The sequence below is a fragment of the Papio anubis genome, unplaced genomic scaffold (genome assembly GCF_008728515.1).
Source record: "Papio anubis isolate 15944 unplaced genomic scaffold, Panubis1.0 scaffold183, whole genome shotgun sequence".
Lineage (NCBI taxonomy): Eukaryota > Metazoa > Chordata > Mammalia > Primates > Cercopithecidae > Papio > Papio anubis.
In genome coordinates, this window is record NW_022161834.1 from 61,638 (window position 1) to 87,456 (window position 25,819).

General features: G+C 43.9%; 2 protein-coding genes across 3 annotated transcripts in view; one reads left to right on the top strand and one right to left on the bottom strand.

Moving 5' to 3' along the window:
- LOC116272751 (tropomodulin-2) overlaps nt 1-19,884 on the bottom strand; it is a 64,968-nt gene extending 45,084 nt beyond the window's left edge. Inside the window, exons 1-3 of one of the 2 annotated variants that reach the window (XM_031661523.1) lie at nt 19,779-19,884; nt 3,594-3,788; nt 1,503-1,659 (exon numbers count right to left, since the gene is read on the bottom strand). In XM_031661523.1, coding sequence (XP_031517383.1) covers nt 1,503-1,659; nt 3,594-3,719 — 283 coding nt within the window. In that variant the 5' untranslated portion in view covers nt 3,720-3,788; nt 19,779-19,884. Of the gene's footprint in view, nt 1-1,502; nt 1,660-3,593; nt 3,792-19,778 lie in introns of both variants that reach the window. The other variant, XM_031661524.1, reaches the window with a different exon arrangement.
- A 153-nt stretch (nt 19,885-20,037) lies between these two features.
- Nucleotides 20,038-25,819, top strand: part of LOC116268504 (lysM and putative peptidoglycan-binding domain-containing protein 2) — a 28,523-nt gene continuing 22,741 nt past the window's right edge. Inside the window, exon 1 of the mRNA XM_031661525.1 lies at nt 20,038-20,220. The gene's annotated coding sequence lies outside the window, so the exon portion shown is untranslated. The remainder of the gene's footprint in view (nt 20,221-25,819) is intronic.

Here is a 25,819-nt window from a genome sequence, read left to right on the forward strand (position 1 = left end):
GGATTAGCAAGGGAAGGCCAGATGCAGGTAGAGAGCTGGATGGAGGCTATATCTACTTTAAAGACCACAGTAAGGATTTGAGACATTAAGAAGGGAAATGCCAAGATTTTGTTTGTTTATTTATTTTAAGACAGGGTTCCACTCTGTTGCCCAAGCTGTAGTGTAGTGGCATGATCACGGCTCACTGCAGCTTTGACCTCCTGGGTTCAAGCAATCCTCCCATATCAGCTCCTAAGTAGCTGGGAACACGGGTGCGCCATCAAAAGCTTGGCTAATTTTTGTATTTTTTGTAGAGACGGGGTTTTGCCATGTTGCCCAGGCTGGTCTTGAACTCCTGGGCTCGAGTGATCCTCCTGCCTCAGCCTCCCAAAGTGCAGCAATTACAGGTGTGAGCCACTGCGCCCAGCCAACACGATCTGATTTGTATTATAAAAAGATTGTAATTGCTGTGAGGTTATCAACAATTCCATTAGAATCTTTGGGGTCAAGTCAGCATCTATAGCTGAGGAAGCTGGACAGGCTATTGATAGTCACTCTTCCTCCCAAGGGAGCACAGGGTCGGGAGCTAAGGAGGAGGGTTCCCTATTCTTGGCTCAGAGTTCAGTCCTGGCATGGAAAAACATCTCCTTGCTCCTCACAGCCTTCCTAGCTCTGTCATTCTGTTTCTCTCACTAGACTACAAGCTCCTTGAGGGCAGGGCAGGGTCTTATTTGCCTGTGGTTCTAGCATCTGGCCACAAGGCTCTGCACAGAGGAGGCACTCAGTAGATGATGGATGCATGAATGACTGCACTAAACTTTAATGGTAGCCTCTAAGGTTAAAGGTGCAGTGCTACAGCCATCCTGGACATGGAGCAGAAAGGCCTTGAGGGACTTCCAAAGTTGGTAAAGCACCAGGCTAAGAGAAACACACCAGTGCCTAGGAAACTCTCAGGCATGACACCACCTCACATTTTCAAAACTTTCTTTGGGGTTTGAGATTTTTTCAATAAACTAATTTGAGAACCATCACACCCTAAGCAGTTAGCCTATATATTTGATCATGTTTCTTTTTTCCTTCAATGTATTCTCCCCAACTCATCCTCTCCCGACTAATGGCATCCTATACCATAGCGATACATATATTACAACTGATGAACTTTCATGGAGACATCATTATCACCTAACGTCCACAGTTTCCATTAGGGTTCACTCTTGGTGTTATATTTCCTATGGGTTTGGCCCAGTGTAGAATGACATGTGTCTCACAGCCATGATTCTTTTTAATACTGAATCCAGTTCATGGGCTTATTTCCCATTTCCAGGACAGTTCCCTTGCTTGACCCTCCACAATAAAATAAATACTGACTCCAGTTCATGGCTTATTTCCCATTTCCAGGACAGTTCCCTTGCTTGAGCCTCCATGACAATAAAATAAAAGAGATACTCTTAATTAAGAGTGCCTCCATTTCAAAAAAAAAAAAGAGTGCTTCTGTTCCAAGATGCTCTGCCTGTGGTCCTTACCTTTCTTTTCTCCAGTGAAGGGCACAAAGTCCTCTCTGTCTTTCTGTTCCAAAGCCTCCTTCTCCAGGTACATGAGGAGGTGCTCGCGGTCAAAGGGGCCGGTGGCTGCCTTCTGTGTCTGGTCTTTCTGTCGAAATCCAGCCGGTAGCATGGCACTCTGACAAGACAGAGGTGTGAGCAGGAAGGAAGATGTCTGCCGGCCTGTACTTTGCTACTTCCTCTTCCACCCCTACTCACTATGTGCTGGGGAAGCAGGAGGGATACCTACGCAGAATGCATGTGTGAGCTGAGGGCTGGGGGCTCTGGGACGTCTCTGAGGCCTTACTTGTTCTAATGTTCTGGGCTGACAGGGGGCTCCCAATGAGCTCAAGCAGTGCAGGGATGGCTAGAGCAGTCTCTGAGTCTTCTGAAGCTGCCTCCTAGAACACGGAGGCAAAAGACCTCTTTCCTTGTAGATCACGCTTAGGTTTGGCTAGGGCTGCACCCAAGGAGCTCCCAGGCAGAAACATGAGACTCTAACAAGGAGCCGACTTGGGGAACCCCTCTCCTGCAGAAGCAGCCAAGCTGATAAGTAACTATTACGATGATATTAATGTCTGCTTGATAAAACTTTGCGATTCCTTCCTTAAGTTAAAAAAAAACAACAGAATACCTGTATTTTTAAAAGTAAACACCATATCCAAAGTATCTGATGTATCAGAATTCCGTATACATAATTTTGTTTTAGTTACATTTTTATTTATAGTAAAATTACTATTTTGGATGCCTCCAATTCTAAGTTTAAGATCATACCAGCAGGTCTGAAGAAAGTGCTTGCTAAACAAACAATATAACAAGAGACTTAGCTTTTCAAGAACTCATAAAAATATTGGAAACTCCATTGAAATGAACTTGATATCATGATTATAGTCAGTCTAATCTATTCATTGTTTTTTGTTTTTTGTTTTTTTTTTTGAGACGGAGTCTCGCTCTGTCGCCCAGGCTGGAGTGCAGTGGCCAGATCTCAGCTCACTGCAAGCTCCGCCTCCCGGGTTCCCGCCATTCTCCTGCCTCAGCCTCCCAAGTAGCTGGGACCACAGGCGCCGCCACCTCGCCCGGCTAATTTTTTGTGTTTTTAGTAGAGACGGGGTTTCGCCGTGTTAGCCAGGATGGTCTCGATCTCCTGACCTTGTGATCCGCCCATCTCGGCCTCCCAAAGTGCTGGGATTACAGGCTTGAGCCACCGCGCCCGGCCTCTATTCATTGTTATAAGTTCATCAAAGAGTTCACATTATTTGTGCATTTGAAAGAAATTAGATATTTTTTAAAAATCTGCATTTGGGGTCGGGTGTGGTGGCTTATGCCTGTAATCAAGCACTTTGGGAGGCTGAGGTGGGCGGATTACCTCAGGTCAGGAATTCGAGACCAACATGGTCAACATGGCGAAACCCTATTTCTACTAAAAATACAAAAATTAGCCAGGCATGGTGACATGTACCTGTAATCCCAGCTACTTGGGAGGCTGAGGCAGGAGAATTGCTTGAACCCGGAAGGCAGAGGTTGCAGTGAGCCGAGATCATGCCACTGCACTCCAGCCTGGGTGACAGAGTGAGACTCTGTCTCAAAAAAAAAAAATCCGCATTTGGGGTTTAAAACCTGGTTTAAATACCATCTCTGACACTTACCAGTGTCGAATCTTATATAAATTACCTCTCCATGTCTGTCTCCTCATTTATGAAATGGGGATAATATAGTTTACCTCAAGGGCTTCTGTGCCCAGAGAAATGTATGACCCAGAAAAACTCAGTAAGATTTGCCTCTTTTCCTCTTTCCTTCCTTTTCCCCTGTCAGACTAGTCCTTTCTCAATCAATGGAAAATATTTCCCCCCATTTACATTAGGCTGTTTTTTGAGAAATACATTTGCTGTATCACACTGTAGTGGCTATGAGGTTCTCTATGAATTTGTAAACACAGGTGACCCAGAACCAATCAGAGGAAGAAAAGAAAATCTGCATTCAGAGCTAAGGGCTTTCTACCATTGTTTAAGGACCAAGCCATGCCATTTATCCATACTATCATTAACCACTCTGCTTCAGTTCCATGTCACTAACCTCGGGATCTAGGTCATCTAGAACATTTTCCAACTGTTTCAGTTCCTCTTCTGAGAGTTTGCCAAGAAGCTCATCTTCATCAATGTTCTTGTATTTCTCCAGCTCTTTTTGAAAGGGGAGTGCCATGGCTTCTTATATGCCTTTCTCATGGGCCGCGCACATTTAAATGGTCCAGTTTCCTGAGACTTTAGATTACTGCTAATAAAAAAGAAACACAATAAAAAAGAATCTCCATTCTGTAAATAAGACTTATTAACAGGAGACAGAACTATCCTCCAATGGAGCCTACTGTATTGAACGAATAATTCAACAACAAGGTAATATTCCCTTCATTTGCAGAGCAACCTGACAGCTTACAAAGTGTTTTCACATACTTCACTTATCTTGATCTTTACAACAATCCTGTGAGGTGCCCAAGCCGGTATTATCATTCCCATGTTATAGATGACGATTCTGAGGTGAAGGTGGCCTAGTGCTTTGCTTGAGGTCACAGAGCTGGGATGGGTGAGCCCCGCCTTCTGATTCCCAGTGTAGGGGGTGCTTTTCCATTATACTACTCGGCCTTCCCTGGCTCTCCACAGAAAAACAGGGGAGAACAATGCACTAATTGTAAGGCAGTTGTAAGAAGCATACTTGTGTCTTTTCAGGGAGAGAGTGATGTGAAGAATACAAAATGGGATTCATTCAGGAACGAGAGTTTGGAACGTCTATGTGAGAAAGCATTGTCCAGTAACTCCCCTGCAATTAAACTAAGTGCGATTCTAAAATCCTGGCCACATGAGCACTCTCTCTATTTTTCTCCTGGCTTTGTCTTCCATTCTATTTCTAGTCTCATTTCCTTTTCGTTCTACCTATTCATTCTTTATACCCCCAGACCGTTCTTCTCTCAACCTTTATTTTTTATATTACTTCACTTCTAAATTTTCACCCCAAATGCAATTTTTACTCAATCCCTTCCTCCTTGCAGAGGATGCTACAGATCTTCCTTAGAAAGATAATATTCAAGAAACAGTAATGTACTTCACTGACTGAATTTCTCCTTAGGAGGTATTACCACCAATCACATCTTTCAGCCCAACAAATATTTGTTATATACCTACTATTTGCCAGACATAGTTCTAGAAAACAGAAATACAAAGATAAACAAGATATGCCCCCTTTCCCCAAGAAGATCACAGCTTAGTGAGACAGGCACACAAATAGCAATAATGGCATAAGTATTAGACGTAATGTATAAAGTAGGTTTAAAAATACATGAGGAGGCCGGGCACGGTGGCTCACACCTGTAATCCCAGCACTTTGGGAGGCTGAGGCAGGTGGATCACCTGAAGTCAGGAGTTTGAGACCAGCCTGACCAGCATGGTGAAACCCTGTCTCTACTAAAAATACAAAAATTAGCTGGGTGTGGTGGCATGTGCCTGTGGTCCCAACTACTTGGGAGGCTGAGGCAGGAGAATTGCTTGAACCCGGGAGGCAGAGGTTGCAGTGCTGAGGTGGTGTCACTGCACTCCAGCCTGGGTGACAGAATGAGATTCTGTCTCAAAAAAAATACATATATATATTTTTATCAAAATGACCCCTTCCCCAAGATCACAGCTTAGTGAGACAGACACACAAACAGTAATAATGCCATAAGTATTAGACATAATGTATAAAGTAAGTTTGAAAACACATGGGGAAATAATCACTAAGTAGGGGAAGTTTGAGGGGAAACTGTGAAAAAGAGGTTGTATTTAAGCATTGAAGGAAGAGGTCATAAGGTGGACATGGATTGGCAAGTGTCATTCTAGCAAAAGGGAACAGCACGAAGGGGTACAGGATAAGACAGTAAATGATATGCTGGTAGAGCAGGCAGCGTGGCGAGAGAGGGGGATTCATGGAGGAAGGGAGAGGAAAGAACTAAAGACGAAGATGGGACATCTGTGAAGGGCCTTCCTTCCACGCCTTGCTAAGGGACCTGGACTTTATTCTGTTGGGAATGGCAAGCCACCACAGCTTCTTAAAGTAGGGCAGTGATCTGAACACGCCAATCTTTTTTTATGACTTCAAATCATAAGAATGAAGAATGAGGCCGGGCGCGGTGGCTCAAGCCTGTAATCCCAGCACTTTGGGAGGCCGAGACGGGCGGATCACAAGGTCAGGAGATCGAGACCATCCTGGCTAACCCAGTGAAACCCCGTCTCTACTAAAAAACACAAAAATCTAGCCGGACGAGGTGGCGGGCGCCTGTAGTCCCAGCTACTCGGGAGGCTAAGGCAGGAGAATGGCATAAACCCGGGAGGCGGAGCTTGCAGTGAGCTGAGATCCGGCCACTGCACTCCAGCCTGGGCGACAGAGCGAGACTCCGTCTCAAAAAAAAAAAAAGAATGAAGAATGAGTTGGCATGGAATGAGACTGGCTGCAGGTGGGCCTCTTAAGGGCTATTAGAATAGTGTTCCCTTTCCTTTGTGAATTCAACTGCTCACAATGTTCAGGTTTGTGGTTTCTGTGTCGATACTCCTTTCACACGCAATGCAACGCTTTTCCATTAGCTCACCTTCTTATTTATTAATATAGAGGTAGGGTCTCCCTGTCGCCCAGGCTGGAATGCAGTGGTACCATCTTGGCTCACTGCGACCTCCACCTCCTGGGCTCATGTGATCCTCCCACCTCAACCTCCAGAGTAGCTGGGATTACAAGTATACACCACCACATGCCGGACTACAGGAATGTGCCACGATGCCCAGCTAATTTTTAAATTTTTTTTTTTTTTGTGGAGATGAGGTCTCCCAGCCTTCCTTTTTTTTTTTTTTTAAGCTTTAATGACTATATTCTAGTAAACAAACAAACAAAAATCCTACTAAAGTCAGAGAAACCAATTGGATCTATACGCTTTGTTCTGGTGCCAACTACCACTAAATTATTGCATCACACAGGACAAGGATGGCCCTTATCCATCAAATGAATTGGTTGAACTAACCTACTTAATGGATTCTAAAATGCACACTTTGCCACATTTAACATTCTGAAATTGAGATGTGTCTTAGAATTGATGGTGTCCTACAATTACTGTTGTCCTAGCAGTAGTAAAAATGTACTTGTCATTGCTTGTATCTAAATATCAAAAGCACCAGCTTCAAAACAGCAGAGTGGATGTCAAGGACTTGGAAGGAAATCCCAGGGACAACTGTGGAATACTCTTTCAAAATTTAGAAAGCAGACAATCATGGGCAGGTGACAATGCAGGTATGTTTAGCAGCACTCCCAAAGAGAGGTCCAGATTAGGATAGTTCCACATAATTACAGAGTGAGTTTAAGTACCCAGTTCAATGACTTTTAGTTTTAGTTTTGTTTTATACAGATTTTAAAAATTACCACTAGATGGCACAGAGGAAATTATTATGTAGAAAAGAACCAGATATGGATGAGTAAAATAGTGATATAAAATGTTGGACTCTTGAGTATGAAGAAGTTTTAAGAATATCAACCAATGAATGCATTTCACTTACATTTCCCCTTTTATGTATGCACAGGAGAGATACATGATTTTAAAAATTCATGTATATTCATAGCACATTTATTTGTAATTGCCAAAAACTGAAAACAATCTGAATGATAGTAAATGAATAAAAAACCAATTGTGACCAGGTGCAGTGGCTCACGCCTGTAGTCCCAACGCTTTGGGAGGCTGCGGCAGGAGGATTTCTTGAGCCCAGGAATTTGAGACCAGCCTGGGCGACACAGTGAGACCCCATTTCTACAATTTTTTTTTTTTTAAATTAGCTGGGCATGGTGGCACATGCCTGTAGTCCCAGTTATTTGGGAGGTTGGGGTGGGAGAATTGCTTGAGCCAGGAGGTCGAGGCTGAAGTGAGCTATGATTGCACCACTGCACTCCAGCCTGGGCAACAGAGTAAGACCCTATCCCTAAATAAAGAAATAAAAATAAATTGTCGTATATCCACAAAATGGAATACTTCTCAGCAATAAAAGGGAATGAACTATTGATGTACACAAAACATGGATGAACCTCAAAATAATTATAATGAGAGAAAGAAGACCAAAAAGAATATACACTGCAGGATTCCATTTATCTAAAATTTTCGAACACGTAAACTAATCTATATGACAGAAAGAAATCAGAGCTGCTTAGGCATGGGAGAGAGGTGGGGGGGCAGATGAGAGGAATGACATAGGGGCATGGGGTATCTTTTGGGGATGTTACATATGTTTACTATCTTGATTGTGGTGATGGTTTCACATATACATGCATATGTCAAATCTTATCAAACTGTACACTTGAGATATGTGCACTTTATTGTATGTCATTTATACTTCAGTAAAAAAGATTTCAAAAAACCTATGTGGAAGTCGAAAACAGCTCTTTCAATAAAGTAAAAAGTATTAATTTTTGTTGAGACATGGTCTCACTCTGTTGCCCAGGCTTGAGTTCAGTTGTATGTCATTACAACTCACTGCAGCCTTGACCTCTTGGGCTTAAGTAATCCTCCCACATCAGCCTCCTGAGTAGCTAGGACTACAGGTGTGCACCACCATGCCCGGCTATTTTATTTTTTTATTTTTTGAAGATACAGGATCTCACTATGTTGGCCAGGCTGGTCTCCAACTCCTGTGTTCAAATGATCCTCCCAGCTTGGCCTACCAAAGTGCTGGAATTACAGGTATGAGCTACTGTGCCCAGCCAAAACTTCATATTTTTAAGAAAACATATTATATTGTGATTGCCAGCCTTTTTTTCTTAGTGGTACATAAAATACTGGAGAGTTTTATAATCAATGGTATCTTAGAGTTGTTAAGATTATATTTGAATTTTTTTATTTTTTATTTTTAAAGACAGGGTCTCACTCTGTTGCCCAGGCTGGCTTGATCATAGCTAACTGCAGCCTCCAATTCCTGGGATCAAGTGATCTTCCTGCTTCAGTCCCTCGAGTAGCTGGGTCTACAGGTACATGTCACCATGCCCAGCTAATAAAAAGTTTTTTTTTTGCAGAGACGAGGTCTTACTATGTTGCCCAGGCTGGTCTTGAACTTCTGGGCTCAAGCGATCCTCCTGCCTCAGCCTCCCAAAGTGCTGGAATTACAGGCATGAGCCACAGTGCCCAGCCTCTATTTGGATTTCTATTGCTGGATTCTGCAACTAAACTCCCCATTTTTCTCTAAAATAGACTTGCTGTCTAGATTCATCTACCAGTCAGACACTCCCAACACTCATATCAGCTTCAGATTCTCCCACTTTTTTCTGAGTCCAGCCAGTCAGCACCTCCTGCAGGTCCTTACAGTACAACATTTTTCACACCACCCCTTTTTTCACTCTTGTTTCAGCCTTTTGTTCCTTCATGCCTGGACTACTCTGATTGCATCTTGAAAGATTTCTGTTTTTCCCTGTAAGCCACCCAGAACACTATAATTGGATCATTTTTCTCAACACTGCTAACAAGCCACTTCCCTGGTTAGGAACTTACAATGGCTCCCTCTTGTCTACAGAATGAAATCCAGACAATCTAGCTCCAAAGCTCCCATGATTTGGCTTTAACCTGCACTTCCTGTTTTCTCTCTCATTAGTTTCCTGGGGAGCCCACTTCAGCTAAAATGGTTTATTTGCTCTCTGTGGTAGGCAGAATCACAGCCACCTAAATATGTCCTCCTCCTATTCCTCACATCTGTATGTTACTTTACATGGCACAACAAATGAGTTGTGATTAGATTAAGGATAAAGGATTTTTTTTTCTTTTTTTGAGACAGTTTCACTCTTGTTGCCCAGGCTGGCGTGCAATGGCACGACTTCGGCTCACTGCAACCTCTGCCTCCCAGGTTCAAGCAATTCTCCTGCTTCAGCCTCCAGAGTAGCTGCGATTACAGGCATGCACCACCACACTCAGCTAATTTTTTGTATTTTTAGTAGAGATGGGATTTCACCATGTTGCCCAGGCTGGTCTTGAGCTCCTGATCTCAAGTGATCCACCCACCTCGGCTTCCCAAAGTGCTGGGATTACAGGCGTGGGCCACCATGCCCAGCCCAGATTAAGGATTTAAAAAGAGAAAGACCATTTTGGATGATCTGGGTGTGCCAACGTAATCCAAAGAACTCTTAAAAGATGGAAGAGGAGGGCGGAAGAGTCAGTGTCATGCAATTTTTTTGCTTTGAAGATGGTGGAAGGGGCCATGAGCCAAGGGATGTGGGCAACTTTTGGAGGCTGGGAAGGGCAAGGACATGGATTTTCCCCTAGGGCCTTCAGAGAGGAATACAGTCCTGTGACACCTTGATTTCAGTCCAGTGACATGTGTTTCAGACTTCTAATTTCCAAAACAGTAAGAATAAATTTGTATTGTTTTAAGCCACTGAATTGATGCTAATTTGTTACAGCAGCATTAGGGAAGGAACATACCCTCTTACTCAAATACTTCCATTTTCCAGGATGATTGTTCTGGCTGTCTTCTGTTTGCCCCTCCACATCCACTCCCCTGCTGCTCCAGGAAGATGATCTATTTAGACTGTATCAATGGGTTCCCTTCCTGTTTGGCCCACAGGAGGCACTAGCAGGAAACTGGAGAGCAGGGGAGGGGGAGGTTGGGTCCAGAAGGTCACATCTCCCAAGAGACAGCCCTCTCCATACAGCTGCCTGCCCCTGGCTGGCCTCAGGCCTTGGGTGGTCAGGGGTCCTTGTGGCAGCTGGTGCTAGAGTTCTGCCTTGTTGGATTCCCTAAATCCTCCCCCTATCTTTGTAAATAGCCTCTTTATTAAAATTTTCTCAAGTTACTCAGTTTGAGTGTATCCCCTGTTTCTTGTCAGGATGCTGGCTGATATAATAATATTACTTGGAATGCCATTCTCTATTCTCATGGCCTATGTATGCGCTCTGCTTTGGAGACCTGGCTCAGATCCCGGTTCTGCAGGACCACAGAATGTCAGAACTGAGAAAGGCCTTAAAGATTGCTCAATCCAGCAACATAGATGGTTTTTCTCCTATTTCTCTGACCATTTCTTTTTGGTCTCTTTTAGTAATTCTTCTTCCTCCACCTTAAATATTGGCATTCTTTAAGGTCTCATCTTATAAATTCTTCTATTTTCATACTACATATTCTCTCTGGAGGAACTCATGTGCCTCCAAAATTTTAATTATAATATATATCCAGGAGACTCCAAAATCTGTATCTTCATCCTAGACTTTGTTCCTGAGGGTTAGGCCCCTATATTTCTATCTATCTAATCTACATCTCTCCTTGGCTGCCTCAGACACCTCAAATATGTCAGAAGTGCTCTTATCATTTCCTCCTCCAGAATGCCCCATTTCAGGAAATTGGCCAAAAAACCAGGGAGCCATCCTTGACATCTTCTCTCATCTCTTTTCCAGCCATCAATCACCAAATCCTGTCCTTACCTAAACGTGCTGAGAATCCACCTACTTCACTCATCTGCATTGCCCACATGTCAGCCCTATCCCCTCCTGATCCATTCGTCATACAAATGGCCAAAGTGAGCACAGAGTTAAACAGCTCTTCTCTAGTTACTTAAAATCATCCAGTGGCTTCCGCTGCCTCGAGGATAAGGTTCAAATTCAGTCTGTCTTTCTGTCATTCTCATCACCCTCATCCTGCGCTGCACTCCCCATCTCCTCCTGGCTCCAGCCTCCTGGCCCACTTCCAATGCCTGGATCATGCCTTATGTTGTTCTCTCTGCTCAGAACACTCTCATACCACTCCCGTCTGGCTGACTGCTATCCTACTCAGCCGCTGGTCTCATGCAAGCTTCACTTCTTCGGGGAAGCCTTGTTTGGACCTGGAGACAAGGTCTGGGTCACTCCCCATCTCCATGCTACCCCTTTAATCACATCTGTTCTTGGCTTTATTACAACTACTTGCTTTATCTCTATTTTCCTTGCTAATCTCTGTGAGGGAGGGGGGCTGTATGAGTTTTATTCACTGACAAAATCCTGACTCCCAGCACTGTTCTTGATCTGAAGTAGGTATCCAATAAATATTACATAACAAATGTCATGTGAAAGAAATGAGCTCAAATGAACCCACAGGTCCAGGGCTCATTCCACTCTATCCACTGCTTCCTCTCCCTGTGATGGAACTTTCTGGATCATCTAAGCCCACAGAAGTTTCTTCTTCCTCTAAATTTGTATGCCTACATCACCAACTTGATGTATCTTGCTATCTTTTCATGTATGTTGTATGTATGGTTCTCTCTCCAGCTACACTACAAACTCCCAGAAGACAAGTACCATGTCATAACTCAGTAGGAAAATACATTAATTAATTAAAATAACATGTTAATACTATGTAACAGTAGCTGTTAAAACAAACTGCCTATGTTGTGTCAATGTACCACGGGGTCTCAAAGACAGAGGAGAAAAAAACCTGCATCCTCCTGGAGCACAACTCTGATTTGAAGATTTGGGGAAAAGCTAGTTGTTGTTGTTGTTGTTATTAGAAACAGGGTCTCACTCTGTTCCCCAGGCTGGAGTGCAATGGTGTGATCACAGCTCACTGCAGCCTTGTACTCCTGGGCTTAACTGAACCTCTTGCCTCAATACTCTCCCCACCTCCCTTGACCGCAGCTGAGACTACAGGTGTGTGCCACTATGCTCAGTTAGTTTTTAAATTTTTTGTAGAGATAGGGTCTCGCTACATTGCCCAGGCTGTACTTTTAAAAAACAAATATAGAAATACTGTGGAGATGACTTTGGGAGGCCAAGGTGGGTGGATCACGAGGTCAGGAGATCGAGATCATCCTGGCCAACACAGTGAAACCCCGTTTCTACGAAAAATACAACAAATTAGCCAGGCATGGTGGTGGGTGCCTGTAGTCCCAGCTACTCGGGAAGCTGAGGCAGGAGAATGGCGTGAACCTGGGAGGCGGAGCTTGCAGTGAGCGGAGATCGCGCCACTGCACTCCAGCCTGGGTGACAGAGCAAGACGCCATCTCAACAACAAAAAAAAAAAAAAAGAAAAAGAAAAAAGAAATACTGTGGAGATGAATGCAGTATTCTCATAGCTTTTAAAGTCAAATCAAAGCTTTTCCAGCTCATGGCTGGTCTGCTTTTTCCCCCACCAAGGCTGCACAAGGGCTCCCATTTGTCTTCCCTTCCTGTTAGCAATGCTGCAGTGGGAAGTTAGCAAAGCACTGCTACAGCCTCACCTCCAGCAGAGTGTCTGTCCCATGGCAAGCATTTAACATGCAATACGATGCTAATGTACATGCTGGAGTGAAGCAAATGCCTAACAAGGCTTCCAGGAGTCCCAGTGGGCAAGTACAGGAGCCAGTCAGGAAAATGGAAATGGGATTAAAGACTTGAGCTGATGTAAGTATGACTTGGGCCCTTAAGTAACTCTTCCTATTATCCAAATATACAAGCCTTGGGAATGAAAAGAAGGAGTATGGTTTTTTCGGTTTTTTTTGTTTTTTGTTTTTTGTTTTTTTTTGAGATGGAGTCTCACTCTGTCGCCCAGGCTGGAGTGCAGTGGCGCCATCTCGGCTCCTGCAAGCTCCACCTCTCAGGTTCACGCCATTCTCCTGCCTCAGCCTCCCGAGTAGCTGGGACTACAGGCACCCACCACCACACCCGGCTAATTTTTTGTATTTTTCATAGAGACGGGGTTTCACTGTGTTAGCCAGGATGGTCTTGATCTCCTGACCTCATGATCCGCCCACCTTGGCCTCCCAAAGTGCTGGGATTACAGGCGTGAGCAGGAGTATGGCTTTTTTTGCTTCTTATTCCACTACCTTATTTGTATAACTGTGGTATGAAAGAGGAAAATCAGAAACAATGTGAAGTGCTCAGGCTTTGGGCCTGCCTATACACAAAGACAGAACCAAAGCCGAAACAACAAGCGATCCTAGATATTAAACCCAAAAGAAACCAAAGACTAACTTTTACAAAAGAGTAAACATCACGTCTGTAATCCCAGCACTTTGGGAGGCCGAGGCAGGTGGATCACGAGGTCAATAGATCGAGACCATCCTGGCCAACATGGTAGAACCCTGTCTCTACTAAAAATACAAAAAAAAAAAAAAAAAAAAAAAAAGTAGCTGGGCATGGTGGCACGCGCTTGTAGTCCCAGCTACTCGGGAGGCTGAGGCAAGAGAATTGCTTGAACCCGGGAGGCAGAGGTTGCAGTGAGCTGAGATCGCACCACTGCACTCCAGCCTGGCAACAGAGCGAGACTCCATCTCAAAATAAATAAATAAATAAATAAATAAATAAATAAAATAAAAAATAAAATAAATTTAAAAAAAGAGTAAACAAAAATTAATCTTCAAAACCTAGTGAGGCTGAGTGCTGTGGCTCACAACTGTAATCCCAGCACTTTGGGAGGCCAAGGTGAGAGGACAGTCTGAGGCCAGAGGTTTGAGACCAGCCTGGGCAACATAGCAAAACCCCATCTCTACAGAATTTTTTTTTAATTGGTTGAGCATGGTGGCACATGCCTGTAGTCCCAGCTACTTGGGAGGCTGAGGCAGGAGGATCACTTGAGAGTCCAGGAGTTCGAGGTAACAGTCAGCTATGACTTCACTGCACTCCAGCCTGGGTGACAAAACAAGACCTTACCTCTAAAAAAATAAAAAATGAAACAAGTTTAAAAAACACGGTGAAAAATTTTTTGATTTTTTTTTTAGAGATGGGGTCTCGCTCTATCACCCAGGCTGGAGTGTAGTGGCACGAACATGGCTCACTGTAGCCTTGACCTCCTGAGCTTGAGTGATTCTCCTGCCTCAGCCTCCCAGGTACCTGGGACTACAGGTGCGTGTCATATGCCCGGCTACTTTTTGTATTTTTTGTAGAGACAGGGTTTTGCCATGTTGCCCAGGCTGGTCTCAAACTCCTGAGCTCAGGCAATCCGCCCACCTCGCCCTCCCAAAGTGCTGGGATTACAGACATAAGCCACCGTGCCCAGCTGTAAAAAGTGTTTTAAATGGGCAAAACAGTGCCATCAATCACCTAGGAGTATGTATATATCTAGGAAAGCTACCACGGAATGCTGATAGGACAAACACCACATTGGGAGCAGGTAGAATTTGATTGGAGAAGGGAGTCTTGGGCTTCAATTGTGCTGGTGATGCTTTATTCCTAAGTGGAAGGGGTCAGTAAATGAGAGGTTCTTATTTTTTTTTTTTTTGAGATGAAATCTCGCTCTGTCGCCCAGTCTAGAGTGCAGTGGCACGATCTCGGCTTACTGCAACCTCCACCTCCCGGGTTCAAGCGATTCTTCTGCCTCAGCCTCCTGAGTAGCTGGGACTACAGGTGCACACCACCACGCCCAGCTAATTTTTGTATTTTTAGTAGAGATGGGTTTCACCATGTTGGCCAGGATGGTCTCAAACTCCTGACCTTAGGTGATCTGCCCACCTCAGCCTCCCAAAATGTTGGGATTACAGGCGTGAGCCACTGTGCCCGGCAGAGGTTTTTTTTCTTTTTTTTTTTTTTTTTTTTTTTTTTGAGACAGAGTCTTGCTCTGTTACCCAGGCTGAAGTGCAGTGGCATGATCTTGGCTTACTGTAACCTCTGCCTCCTAGGTTCAAGTGATTCTCCTACCCAGCCTCCCAAGTATCTGGGACTACAGGCGCATGGCACCATGCCTGGCTAAATTTTGTATTTTTAATAGAGACGGGGTTTCACCATGTTGGCCAGGCTGGTCTTGAGCTCCTGATCCACCTGCCTTGGCCTCCCAAAGTGCTGGGATTACAGGCGTGAACCACCACACCCAGCCCTCTTTATTCTTTTTAAAATATCTTTAATATTTCATAATTTTAAACAATTAGTGCACTGATTTTCACCAGAGCTAAATCTACATTTTCTAAAACTAGTAAATTAGAACAGAATCTGCATATCAATGTATCCTCCAACAAAACATGAATTGATCCTAGATATTTAATTCATTTCTGGCTGCTGGGCAAATATAACATGGCAATGGCCTGTGTTTTGTAATGTAGCTATTTGAAGATGAGCCAGTTAAGTTTGTTTTATTTTAAAACAACTAAAAGGCTTCTACGTATTCTGGGAAATACTTGCAGAGGATGAAGGACGAATGAGGTGGGGATAAGGAGAAGTCTCCATCAAAAATATGGTACAGTAATGGGAAGGAACAAGCTGAAAGAGGAATGAGGAACAGATCTTACTAGAAGGCAGAGCTCGTATTTCCCAATCTTACAACACAAAACTTGCCAAAGCTTAAATCATACTTGAAAAACAAGGTGCCCACTAGTGACTGCTCCTGTCCAAGGTTAGAAGAACACAGAAGACTAAAAGCACGGGCCTTGGAGTTAACCAACCCAAGGTCTGATGGTGCAGATACGTGTGCAGTGACAGCCTCTCCAAACCTCTGTTCCATCCTCAGTAAAACACGCAAAGAACAGTGCTTATCTCAGAAGGCTGAGGTGACACTTAAGGTGACCATGTACATATTAGGTACAGTGTCTGGCAAGCGCAAGCCCTCAGTCAAAGCTATTTCTCTTTCATCCTTGGTTATGGAATAATCTTCTTTTTTGGGTGTTCTTTCCCTCTGTTTTCCTCATCAAGATCTGCTGAATATAAACAGGCAGAACCTGTAAGAGCTGCAGGTCAGTGTTGCTAGGTGTAGAAAGCCACCATAGTGTAAGCTGGCCAAGCTATGAGATAGATTTCCACCTGGGCAGGAAGTAGTCAAAAAGTCTTGCTATTTGCCCAGCCTGCCTCTTGGTTTCCAATTCTCATGGCGGGTCCTATTTCCCGCTGTTGCCTTGTTCCTGTGTTTGGCCTTCTTTTCTGTTTTTAGAGGAGTTCCTGTTTCTTGACCTCTATTTATCTCATTGCCTTCCACTTGGAGATCTGTGCCTTTCTGGTTTTTAACTGCCTGTTGCTTTTAACCATGTCCTTCCTCTTGCCTTTGGGAATTTATAGGCTTCTTCTAACTTCCTGATTGGCACCTTGCGTTTCCTGCTTTTTGTCCTTTGATTCATGTGCCCTCCTTTCTTCTGCTTGCTTATGTGGTCTTTGACTCACTCATCTTGTCTCTTTCTTCGGCATCTTATACCAGGTAGGTTTTGATCCAGGCTTTGTTATGACTTAAGGATGCTGCGTGCACCCTGGCTTGTAAGTGCTTACCTAGATGATGTACAAAACATTTAGCAACTGGTATAAAATGGACACTGCCCAGTCAGAATGGTTGTTTATCAACAATGAGAACAGTTGTCCCCATGCACACTGCCTGAATAGCAGCCCAGTTCAAGGGACCTCCTGGTCCTTTCTTAGGGCTTGTGCCTCAGCTTGTCTCCTTTCTCCTCTTGTCCAGGCTTGGCATGGCTGGCCTTGTGCCCTGTTTCATGAGCTCATGTCACTCACAGTCCTGTAGCTGACTTTCTCATCCCCACCCTACCTACCTTTTACTAGGGGAACCCAGGAATACTGATGACACATGTGAAAGAGGTAATAAGTGGGGCAACTTTGATGCCAAAATAGGATGGCAATTCATAAAAGCAGAAATAGGAAGAAATCACAGCCTTAAGGAAGGTTGTGCTGAAACATGTGACCAAGGCCAAGGAACTCAAAATGGCTTTGGGAGTAAAGGTGGCTATCTCAGTCCATGGAAGAGCCAGAGCAGAAGAGCGCGTCCCATTTTACACAACCACGAAGACTTAAAGTTATGTAGAATTGACTTTTTGGTGTACTGAAAATAAAAATGGTTCATAGTATACAACAAAGGACTAAGCAGGATAATTTATAGGAAGAAAGATGGGAAATTTAGGTTGAAAAAGTAGACAGATCAAACTGTTATGATCCATTAAAACCAGAAACTGAAATTTGAATTCTAATCTGTAGGTAATGGGAAGCACAAATACTTACAACTTACACATTTAATCATATGTCCTGATCTATCACTCAAAAATGCATTAAAGGCAGTTTCTCAAAGTTGGTTCCATGTAATGACAGTCCCTCAAGATATTTTTCATTTTTTATTTTTGCACGCAGTTTGGGAAACATTACAACATTACATATCCCATCCTATGGACATTCCCACCCCATTTACATCCCCATATACAATGATCATTAACCCATGAAAGGCTCCGAAAGTCAAGAATAAACCAACTTTTCCAGCTTTGCTCAGTGTTTTCTACATCTGGCTAGGCACTTTCTTTTTCTTATAACCCACTAACATTCTACATATTTTGGGGAATACTGATTGAGAGATTCACAGATACACACAGACATTCATGCAAGTAAATATGTATGCTTTAAATTAATATTTTCATGTATACATATACACATACAATCCAGGAAAAGCAAAAATATCTTTGCAGCAAGGGATTTGCACCCTACCTAGCTGTCACTATCTCCACATTGTCTTTTACAGCTTTTTTTTTTCTCGTCTAGGATTCAAAGTTCATACATCCCAGTTCACTGTTGTATCACTCGAGTATTTAATCTACAATAGTTGCCCCCATTTGCTCTGCCCCATCCCCAAGTCTTTTGGTAGGAACACTACAGAGGTGAAATTATGCCTCCTTATTGCTTCACGACAGGAGACTCACAGTAGATGCTGCTAAACTTGGTCATTTAGTTCCAGTGGTAACCTCCTAATTTCTCCATTGTAAGGACAAATTTTCCCAGAGTAACCTGTGGTGAGATACTTTAAAATAATATGAAAATCCTATTCCCCAACTACCTTTCACTCAAAGGTTTTGGACCAGTTGGTAAGTCCTTGCCTTATTCAACTGTCATGTTAGGGTTTGCAGAGTGCCAAATTTCTGATTTTCTCATTCCTTCTGTTGTGTATTTCTTTTTCAAACAATGATCCATCCGTATGCATCTTCTCTTTTCTGTATATATACACTCTGGTTACTTCTTGTTGGGGCTTCCTCCCCCACCACCATGCTGACCACATTTGACCACTCATGCCCAGCCCTAGGGAGCCACTAACCCTTTATCTGCTGATCCCATCACTTCACCTTCAGCAAATTAAAGACAAAAACAAAAGCAAACCCCATCACTTTGTTGCCCACCAATGTACAGTTCCTTATAAAAATTAAAATGATTGCAATGCATATTTACTGGGTGAGACTGAAGAGAGCAGACAGAGAAAATCAGTTTTCTCTTAAAAAATCAGATTGCTGAAGCTCTGAAAAATCTTTCCTCCTCACTAGGGCAGAGGCGCTTGTTGTCACAATCAGGCTTTCTGTAGTGCTGTTTGAAACAGAAACACTCTCATCTTCTCAGTTCCCTGAGAGGGGAGAATCTTGGAAGAACAGAGGTTTACAAATCATTTAGCCCAAACGCCCCACTTTATAGGCAGAGGCCCAGAGAGGTGGAGAGACTTGCCCAGGTCTCTCAGCTCCTGAATGGTCGAGCTAATAGGAGAACCTGGTTTTTGAAACACCTCCCCCGATATTCTTTTCATTCCCTTCCCAAATGCCTCGTGATTCAGATATGTAATGGGCACAGACGAAGCTGCAGCAAGCACGGCCTCCTTCACCGCTAATTTGCATTGTGACGGCATCACCTTCCTACCTCTGAATATTCTAAAAATTCCCATTAGGAGCCTTTTATTATTCTTTTAAAAATTCACCTTCATTTTCGCAGGCCAACAGGGAAAATTTAGGAAGCCTCAATGGAGCACATACTACCATTACTTTAACCAGAAAAGTAATAACAATAATAATAAGGTTCTCGAGGATCCGCACGAGGCCGCTTTCTGGGAGGCTGAAACGCCCTGCGAGTGACAGCTCCAGCGATCTCAGGAAAGACGCCGGCCAGTCCACCCCTCCCCATCGCCTGCTGAACGAGGCAGGGAGATGCATAGCGCTCCAGGAGCTCATCAAACATGCACAGGAAGGGGGAAAGTGGGGGAACAAAGCCCGGCGTGGAAGAACACAGCCCCGCAGCCCGAGAGGACAGGAGACCGCGCCCTCCACGCCGCCGCCCAGCGAGCTGCAGAGGCTGCGGCACCGCAGTGCGGGGCGCGGGACCCACACCCCGGCGGGCGCCTCCTTTCCGGGCGCAGCGCCTGGTCTCCCAGAGCAGCCGGCCAGGCCGGGAGGCGAGAGGCGAGAGGCGGCCCGGCTCTGCCCGCCCGCCCGGCCGAGCGCCCATGCCGCGGAGCATCCTCCCGCGGGCAGGGAGGGCGCGGCGGCCACAGCGCTGCGGGCCCGGGGGCTGCAGACAGCGGCTGGCCAGAGCAGGCCCCACCCGCCCCCCGGCGCGCTCACCCGTCCGTGCACTCATCCCGGAGCCGGCGGTGTGGGCCGTCAGTCCGTCAGCCCCGGTGGAGCGGGGCCGGGAGAGCAGGGGCGGCGCCGTGGCCGGGGCGAGAGCGGCGATCAACAGGCGGCTCCCGGCCGGGCGCGGCGCCGGGGCGCGCGGCTGCAGCGGAGCAGGCTGGGAAGCGTAGTTCCTGGCGGCGCCTCGCCGCGGCCCCGCTGTCCCCCAGCCCCGCCCTTCCTCGACAGGTGTCCCCTCCCGGAATCGGGGTCTGAACCCCGCCACAGTTCTGCAGGGGAGGAAGCACCTGGGTCGGGGGGAAGCCTGGGCAGGCTCTTTGGAGACGCTTGGGGCTCCGGAGAGCGTGGGTGGCAACGGCTTTCAAGCTTGTGAGGAGCATTCTTGTAAGCGAGCATCCTGACACGGAAGCCGCGTTGAGAGCGGGCTCAGGTACAGACCCCGCCCGCCCCAGGGTTTTCTGGCTGGGCAGAGGCGTGGGAGGAGAGAGTAGTTGGGCAGCCTAGGGAGGGAGAGAGGTGAGCGAGGTGGAGGTTAGCAAGGCTCTAGGGTGATGGCGTGAGGGGCTGGAGAGCCCACGCGCAGTGGTGGCTTCACTGAGGTGAGACCGGACGACGTAGCCTGTCTGAGCCTTCGCGTCCTCATCTGTAAAACAGGCTTAAAGCTTGAAAAAGTGTTGTGAGGATTAAGCGGCCCATAGCACTTAGGGTCTGGCGCTTAGTGCATACTCAGTGAAAGTTCCTTCCTTGGGGGTTCCAAGGGAGTTCTTGGGCCGGGAAAGTCCTATACGTCGTGCTAACCTAAAGATAGTTGGACCTCGTTGGGCTGGGTAAATGTTAAAATCCACTGGGTTTGTTAGTCGTTGAGCCGGTTCACTTCATCCCTGAATATACCATAAGATATTATCTCTGTCAGATTCTTGAGAGCTCCAAAGATAGAGAAAATAAAGTCAAGTTTCTGAAGCATGACAGTAGAGTGGGATGACAAAGGACAAAGACCAACATTATGAAAATACATGGCATCTATATTTACCTTCCAGAAGCCTTTTCTAATTAGATGTGGTCTCTCTCTCCTTCTTGAACTTTTGCAGCTTATTTTGAGCGTAACCTTTGCCTATGGGACTTGTCTTGACAGTTTAAAGTTGGTTGAGTTTTGCAAGTTGCTACTATGCAGTGTTTCACATGATGGTGGGATTTGCATTCAGAGATGTGGTGGAGGAAAATGAACCAAAGGGATGGATGCAGCATGGCTGTTGTAATCTCTGTATGAAATTTTAGGCAAAATGTGAAAAGAGGTGAAACAGCTTTATAGTCTGTCTGGCACGAGGTGTGCAGTAATCGTGTGGCCAAAAAAAAAGTGCTGTAGAGGAAAGTCCATATCTGAAAATGATAACACTGCTTTGCATTTATAAAAATACTTTCCTATTCGTGTTCTTATTTTATTTTTATGAGAACTCTTGTGAGACAGGCAGAGTGAGGGTATTTTTCCCCAATGATAGTTAATAAGAGGCAGAGAGAGGTGATGTGACTTATTCAAGGTTATAGAGGTGGTCAGTAAGCCTGTCTTCTCTCCTTCCCCTGTGGGCACCCCCAGCACTGTCTCCCCTTTGCACATTTCAAAATAGGGCCATACCTTCCCCAGCAGATGGGTTGAACCAGAAAGTAAAGTTAATTCTCTAAAACTCTGGAAACTAGCATGATGAGCACTGGCACGCAGTAGCTGCTGACTGAGAGACCAGTGTCGTTTCTACGAACAATTGTGGTAATGGACTATGCCCTGGGCCTCCTGTCAGAATGACAAATCTGAGCCAGAAAGAGTTAAAGGAAATGGGGGTGTGACCAAATTACTTTAAGTCATGTTCCCAAGTTTTCCTGTACATTTGTTATTCCGAATGTCCCGTGTAACCGACGAGATGCCTTTGACTTTTTTATGTTGTGCATTTGTTACCGTCATAGCCTTCTGTTAAATAAGAACAGGACTGCTTAAGGATCGAACCAGCAGTTTTCCCAGAGAAAGCTGATAGTAGGCATAAGCTGAAAATAATAAAGCAATTTCATTCATATTGGAAGAAAGAGTAGCAACGGTGCTCAGTAGTGTACGGTATTTCTCTTTGGTTTCCTGTGGTTCCTCACAAGGAAAATGGCTGCATGTGATAAAATGAATAGATTATTCCTGCAGAAACCAGCCATGAAAGGAAGCAGACAGGTGAATGATTTAAGTTAAAGTCATATTTGGCAGTCGAAGCAGAGATACAAGAGCTATCCTACAGCCCTAGAGCCATGCTCCAGGAGGATATTGACACCAAAATAAAGTGAGTTGTGAAAAGGAACTTCTGATCAGTCTCTGTCTGTATGATGAGTGTTGGAAACTGGAAGGTGTTCATGGATGAGTGAGGGAAGTAGAACATTTAACCTAAAAGTGAAAACTTAATGGAAAGATATTACCAGTTCCAGTCTGTTTAGCTCTTTACATCTGATGCTTATGTCCTATTTTAAGGGAGAAAGGATGTCAATATGCCAATGACTTATCAGTTGAAACCCATTATCATTTCTGGACCATATCTTGTAGGTGTAACTTTTCTACTTGCTTTTTAGAAGATGAAAATGTAAAATTGAAACAGAACTCCTGGAACTGGAAGGGACTTTACATATCATCTTGTGTAACCATTTCTTCCTGTAAATGAAGAAGCTGATATATTGACTGTAATTGTCACATGACAGAAAGTAAAAAAGTTCAACGTGGCAGTTATAATGAAGTATTTTAATTATTCACAGTGGAATATGTAGCATACCTCATTAGGAACAGGTAGTAGATACTGTTGGTTGTCTATTCAAAATTCAGTCCACCCTCCTCTTCTTCTTTATAGAAGCCTATGTGGGTGTTTACACATTAGGAAAGGTGACTCTATCAGCTTCTGAGGTACACTCTCAAATCTATCATAGACAAGAGGAATGGGATCCTCTTAACTGGCCTCTGAAAGTTTAGTAGTGGACATGTGACCCAGTTCTGGCCATTGTAAAGAGATACAATTAATCTGGGTCTGCCATGTTGTTAAGTCAGTCATCAACCAGCCGCAGTGCTGCCCTTCTTCTGGATTTCTTGTTATATGAGATAATAAACAACCTTATTGTTGAGTCAATTTGAGATGGAGTTTTCTGTTACTTGAAGTTGAAAGCATCCTAAGTGTTAAAGATGAAATGTGAAAGTACATTCTTTGAATGGACTGAAAGACTGCTTCCTAGAGTTGATTAAAAACAACCACCACAAACCACAGGCAATGTGATGGAATATTATCATATAACAGATAACAGCATGGGTTTTAACATCAGAGAGTTTGAACCCAGATATTTACTGGCAGATTGACTATGGCCAAGTTTCTGTAACCTCTCTTAAGCCTCATTTTCTTCTTCTTCTTTTTTTTTTTGGATACTGTCACCAGGCTGGAGTGCAGTGGTGTGATCTCGGCTCACTGCAACCTCCGCCTCCTGGGTTCAAGTGATTCCCCTGCCTCAGCCTCCTGAGTAGCTGGGACTACAGGCGCTGCCCCCACACCCGGCTAATTCTTTGTATTTTAGTAGAGACAGGGTTTCACCATGTTGGCCAGGATGGTCTCAATCTCCTGACTTTGTGATCCACCTGCCTTGGCCTCCCAAAGTGCTGGGATTACAGGCATGAGCCACTGCACCTGGCCGTCTTCATCTCTTAAATTGAGGATAATAATACCACATAGGGTTATTAGAAAGACTAAATGAGATAATTTGTGTCAAGGATGCTTCAAAGGATATGGTGGATTGTAAGGACTAAAAGGAGCAGCGACTATGTTGATGAATTATGAATTAAATCGTATGTGTAGTATAATTGACAGCAAACATCTAAAAGCTAATTACTATGTAATCATGATCATGTTAAATGATACCACAGTGATGCAATCAGCAAAATCCAAAATATAGGAAGCTCTACATGACAAACAACTGTTTCTTCAATAAATAAATTGCAAGAAAAATAAAAGGAGAGAAAGCTTATAGACACACAGAAATTCAAGAGACAAATAACAAAATGTACTGTGTGATCTTAATTTGAAAAAACAGCTGTTAAAATTTCACATTAATGAGACAATTGGGGAAAGTGTGAACACAGAATATTTGATTGTATTAAAGACTGTTTTTAAAAATTATTATTATTATTTTGAGACAGAGTTTTGCTCCTGTTGCCCAGGCTGGAGTGCGATGGCGCGATCTTGGCTCACCTCAGCCTCCACCTCCCGGGTTCAAGTGATTCTCCTGACTCTGCCTACCAAGTAGCTGGGATTACAGTCATGCACCACCACGCCTGGCTATAGTATTTTTAGTAGAGATGGGGTTTCTCCATGTTGGTCAGGCTGGTCTCAAACTCCTGACCTCAGGTGATCCACCTGCCTTGGCCTCCCAAAGTGCCGGGATTACAGTTTTGTTGTTGTTGTTGTTGTTGTTGTTGTTGTTTTGAGACAGAGTCTTACTCTGTTGCCCAGGCTGGAGTGCAGTGGCGTGATCTCGGTTCACTGTAACCTTTGCCTCCTGGGTTCAAGCAATTCTCATGTCTCAGCCTCCCCAGTAGCTGGGACTACAGGCGTGTGCCACCACGCCTGCCTAATTTTCGTATTTTTTTTTTTTTTTTTTTAGTAGAGACAGGGTTTCACCATGTTGGCTAGGCTGGTCGTGAACACCTGACCTCAAGTGATCTGCCTACCTTGGCTTCTCAAAGGGTTGAGATTACAGGCATGAGCCACTGCACCTGGACTAAGGTGTTATTTAAAAATTTTTTTGGATGTGATAACAGTATCATGATTAGTTTTTTGAAGAGTCCTTACTTTTTGGAGCAATAAACTGATGATTTACAGAAGAAATAATATCAGGAATTTACTTTAAAAATTATCCCGTGTGGGAGATGGGGTAGATTGGTGGGGTGGGGTTTAGATGAAATGATTGGCCGTGAGTTGATAATGGTTGAAGCTGAGTGATGGAGCTTTATTAAACCATTCTCTCTCTCTCTCTTTCTCTCTCTCTCAATACAGTTTTGTTAAGACATATTTCACATATCAGAAATTCACCTTTTAAAAATGCACAGTTCAATGGTTTTTCGTATATTCACAGAGTTGTGTAACTATCACCCAATCTATTATAACTTTAGAACGTTTTCAAAACTCCAGAAGAAACCTCAAACATGTTAGCACTCACTCCTCATTCCCCCTACACACCCAGACCCTGGCAATCACAAATTTATTTTTTGTCTTCTCTAGATTGCTTATTCTGGACATGTCACGTAAATGGAATCATACAACATGTTGTATTTTATGACTGGCTTCTTTCCCTAATTATAATATTTTTAGGGTTCATTCATGTTGTAATACATATTAGTACTTTATTCTTTTTTATGGCCAAATAAATTCATTGTATGGATAGACCACATTTTGTTCACCTGTTCATCAGTTAATGGACATTTAGACTGCTTCCACATTTTGGCTGTTATGAATAATGTTGCTATGCACACTCATATACAATTTTTTGTACAGATATGTTTTTATTTCTCTTGGGTATATATCTAGGAGTGCAATTACTGTGTCATATGGTAACTTTATATGAAGCATTTTGAGGGACCACCAAACTGTTTTCCAAAGTAGCTGCACCATTTTGCATTCTAACCAGCAATGGGTGAAAATTCCAATTTCTCCACATCCTCGCTAACACTCGTTAACGCCTTTTTAAAATTATAGCCATCCTAGTGAGTGTGCAGTGGTATCTCATTGTGATTGTAATGATTTCCCAAATGACTAATGATGTTGAACATGTTTTCGTGTGTTTACTTGCCATTTTATATCTTCTTTGGAGAAATGTCTATTCAAATCCTTTGCCTATTTTATTTTTTAGTTGGACTATTTGTCTTATTGCTATTGATATATAAAGGTTCTTTATATGTTCTAGACACAAGTCCCTTATCAGATATGTGATTTGCAAATGTTTTCTCCCATTCTGTTTGTGTGTGTGTGTATGTGTGT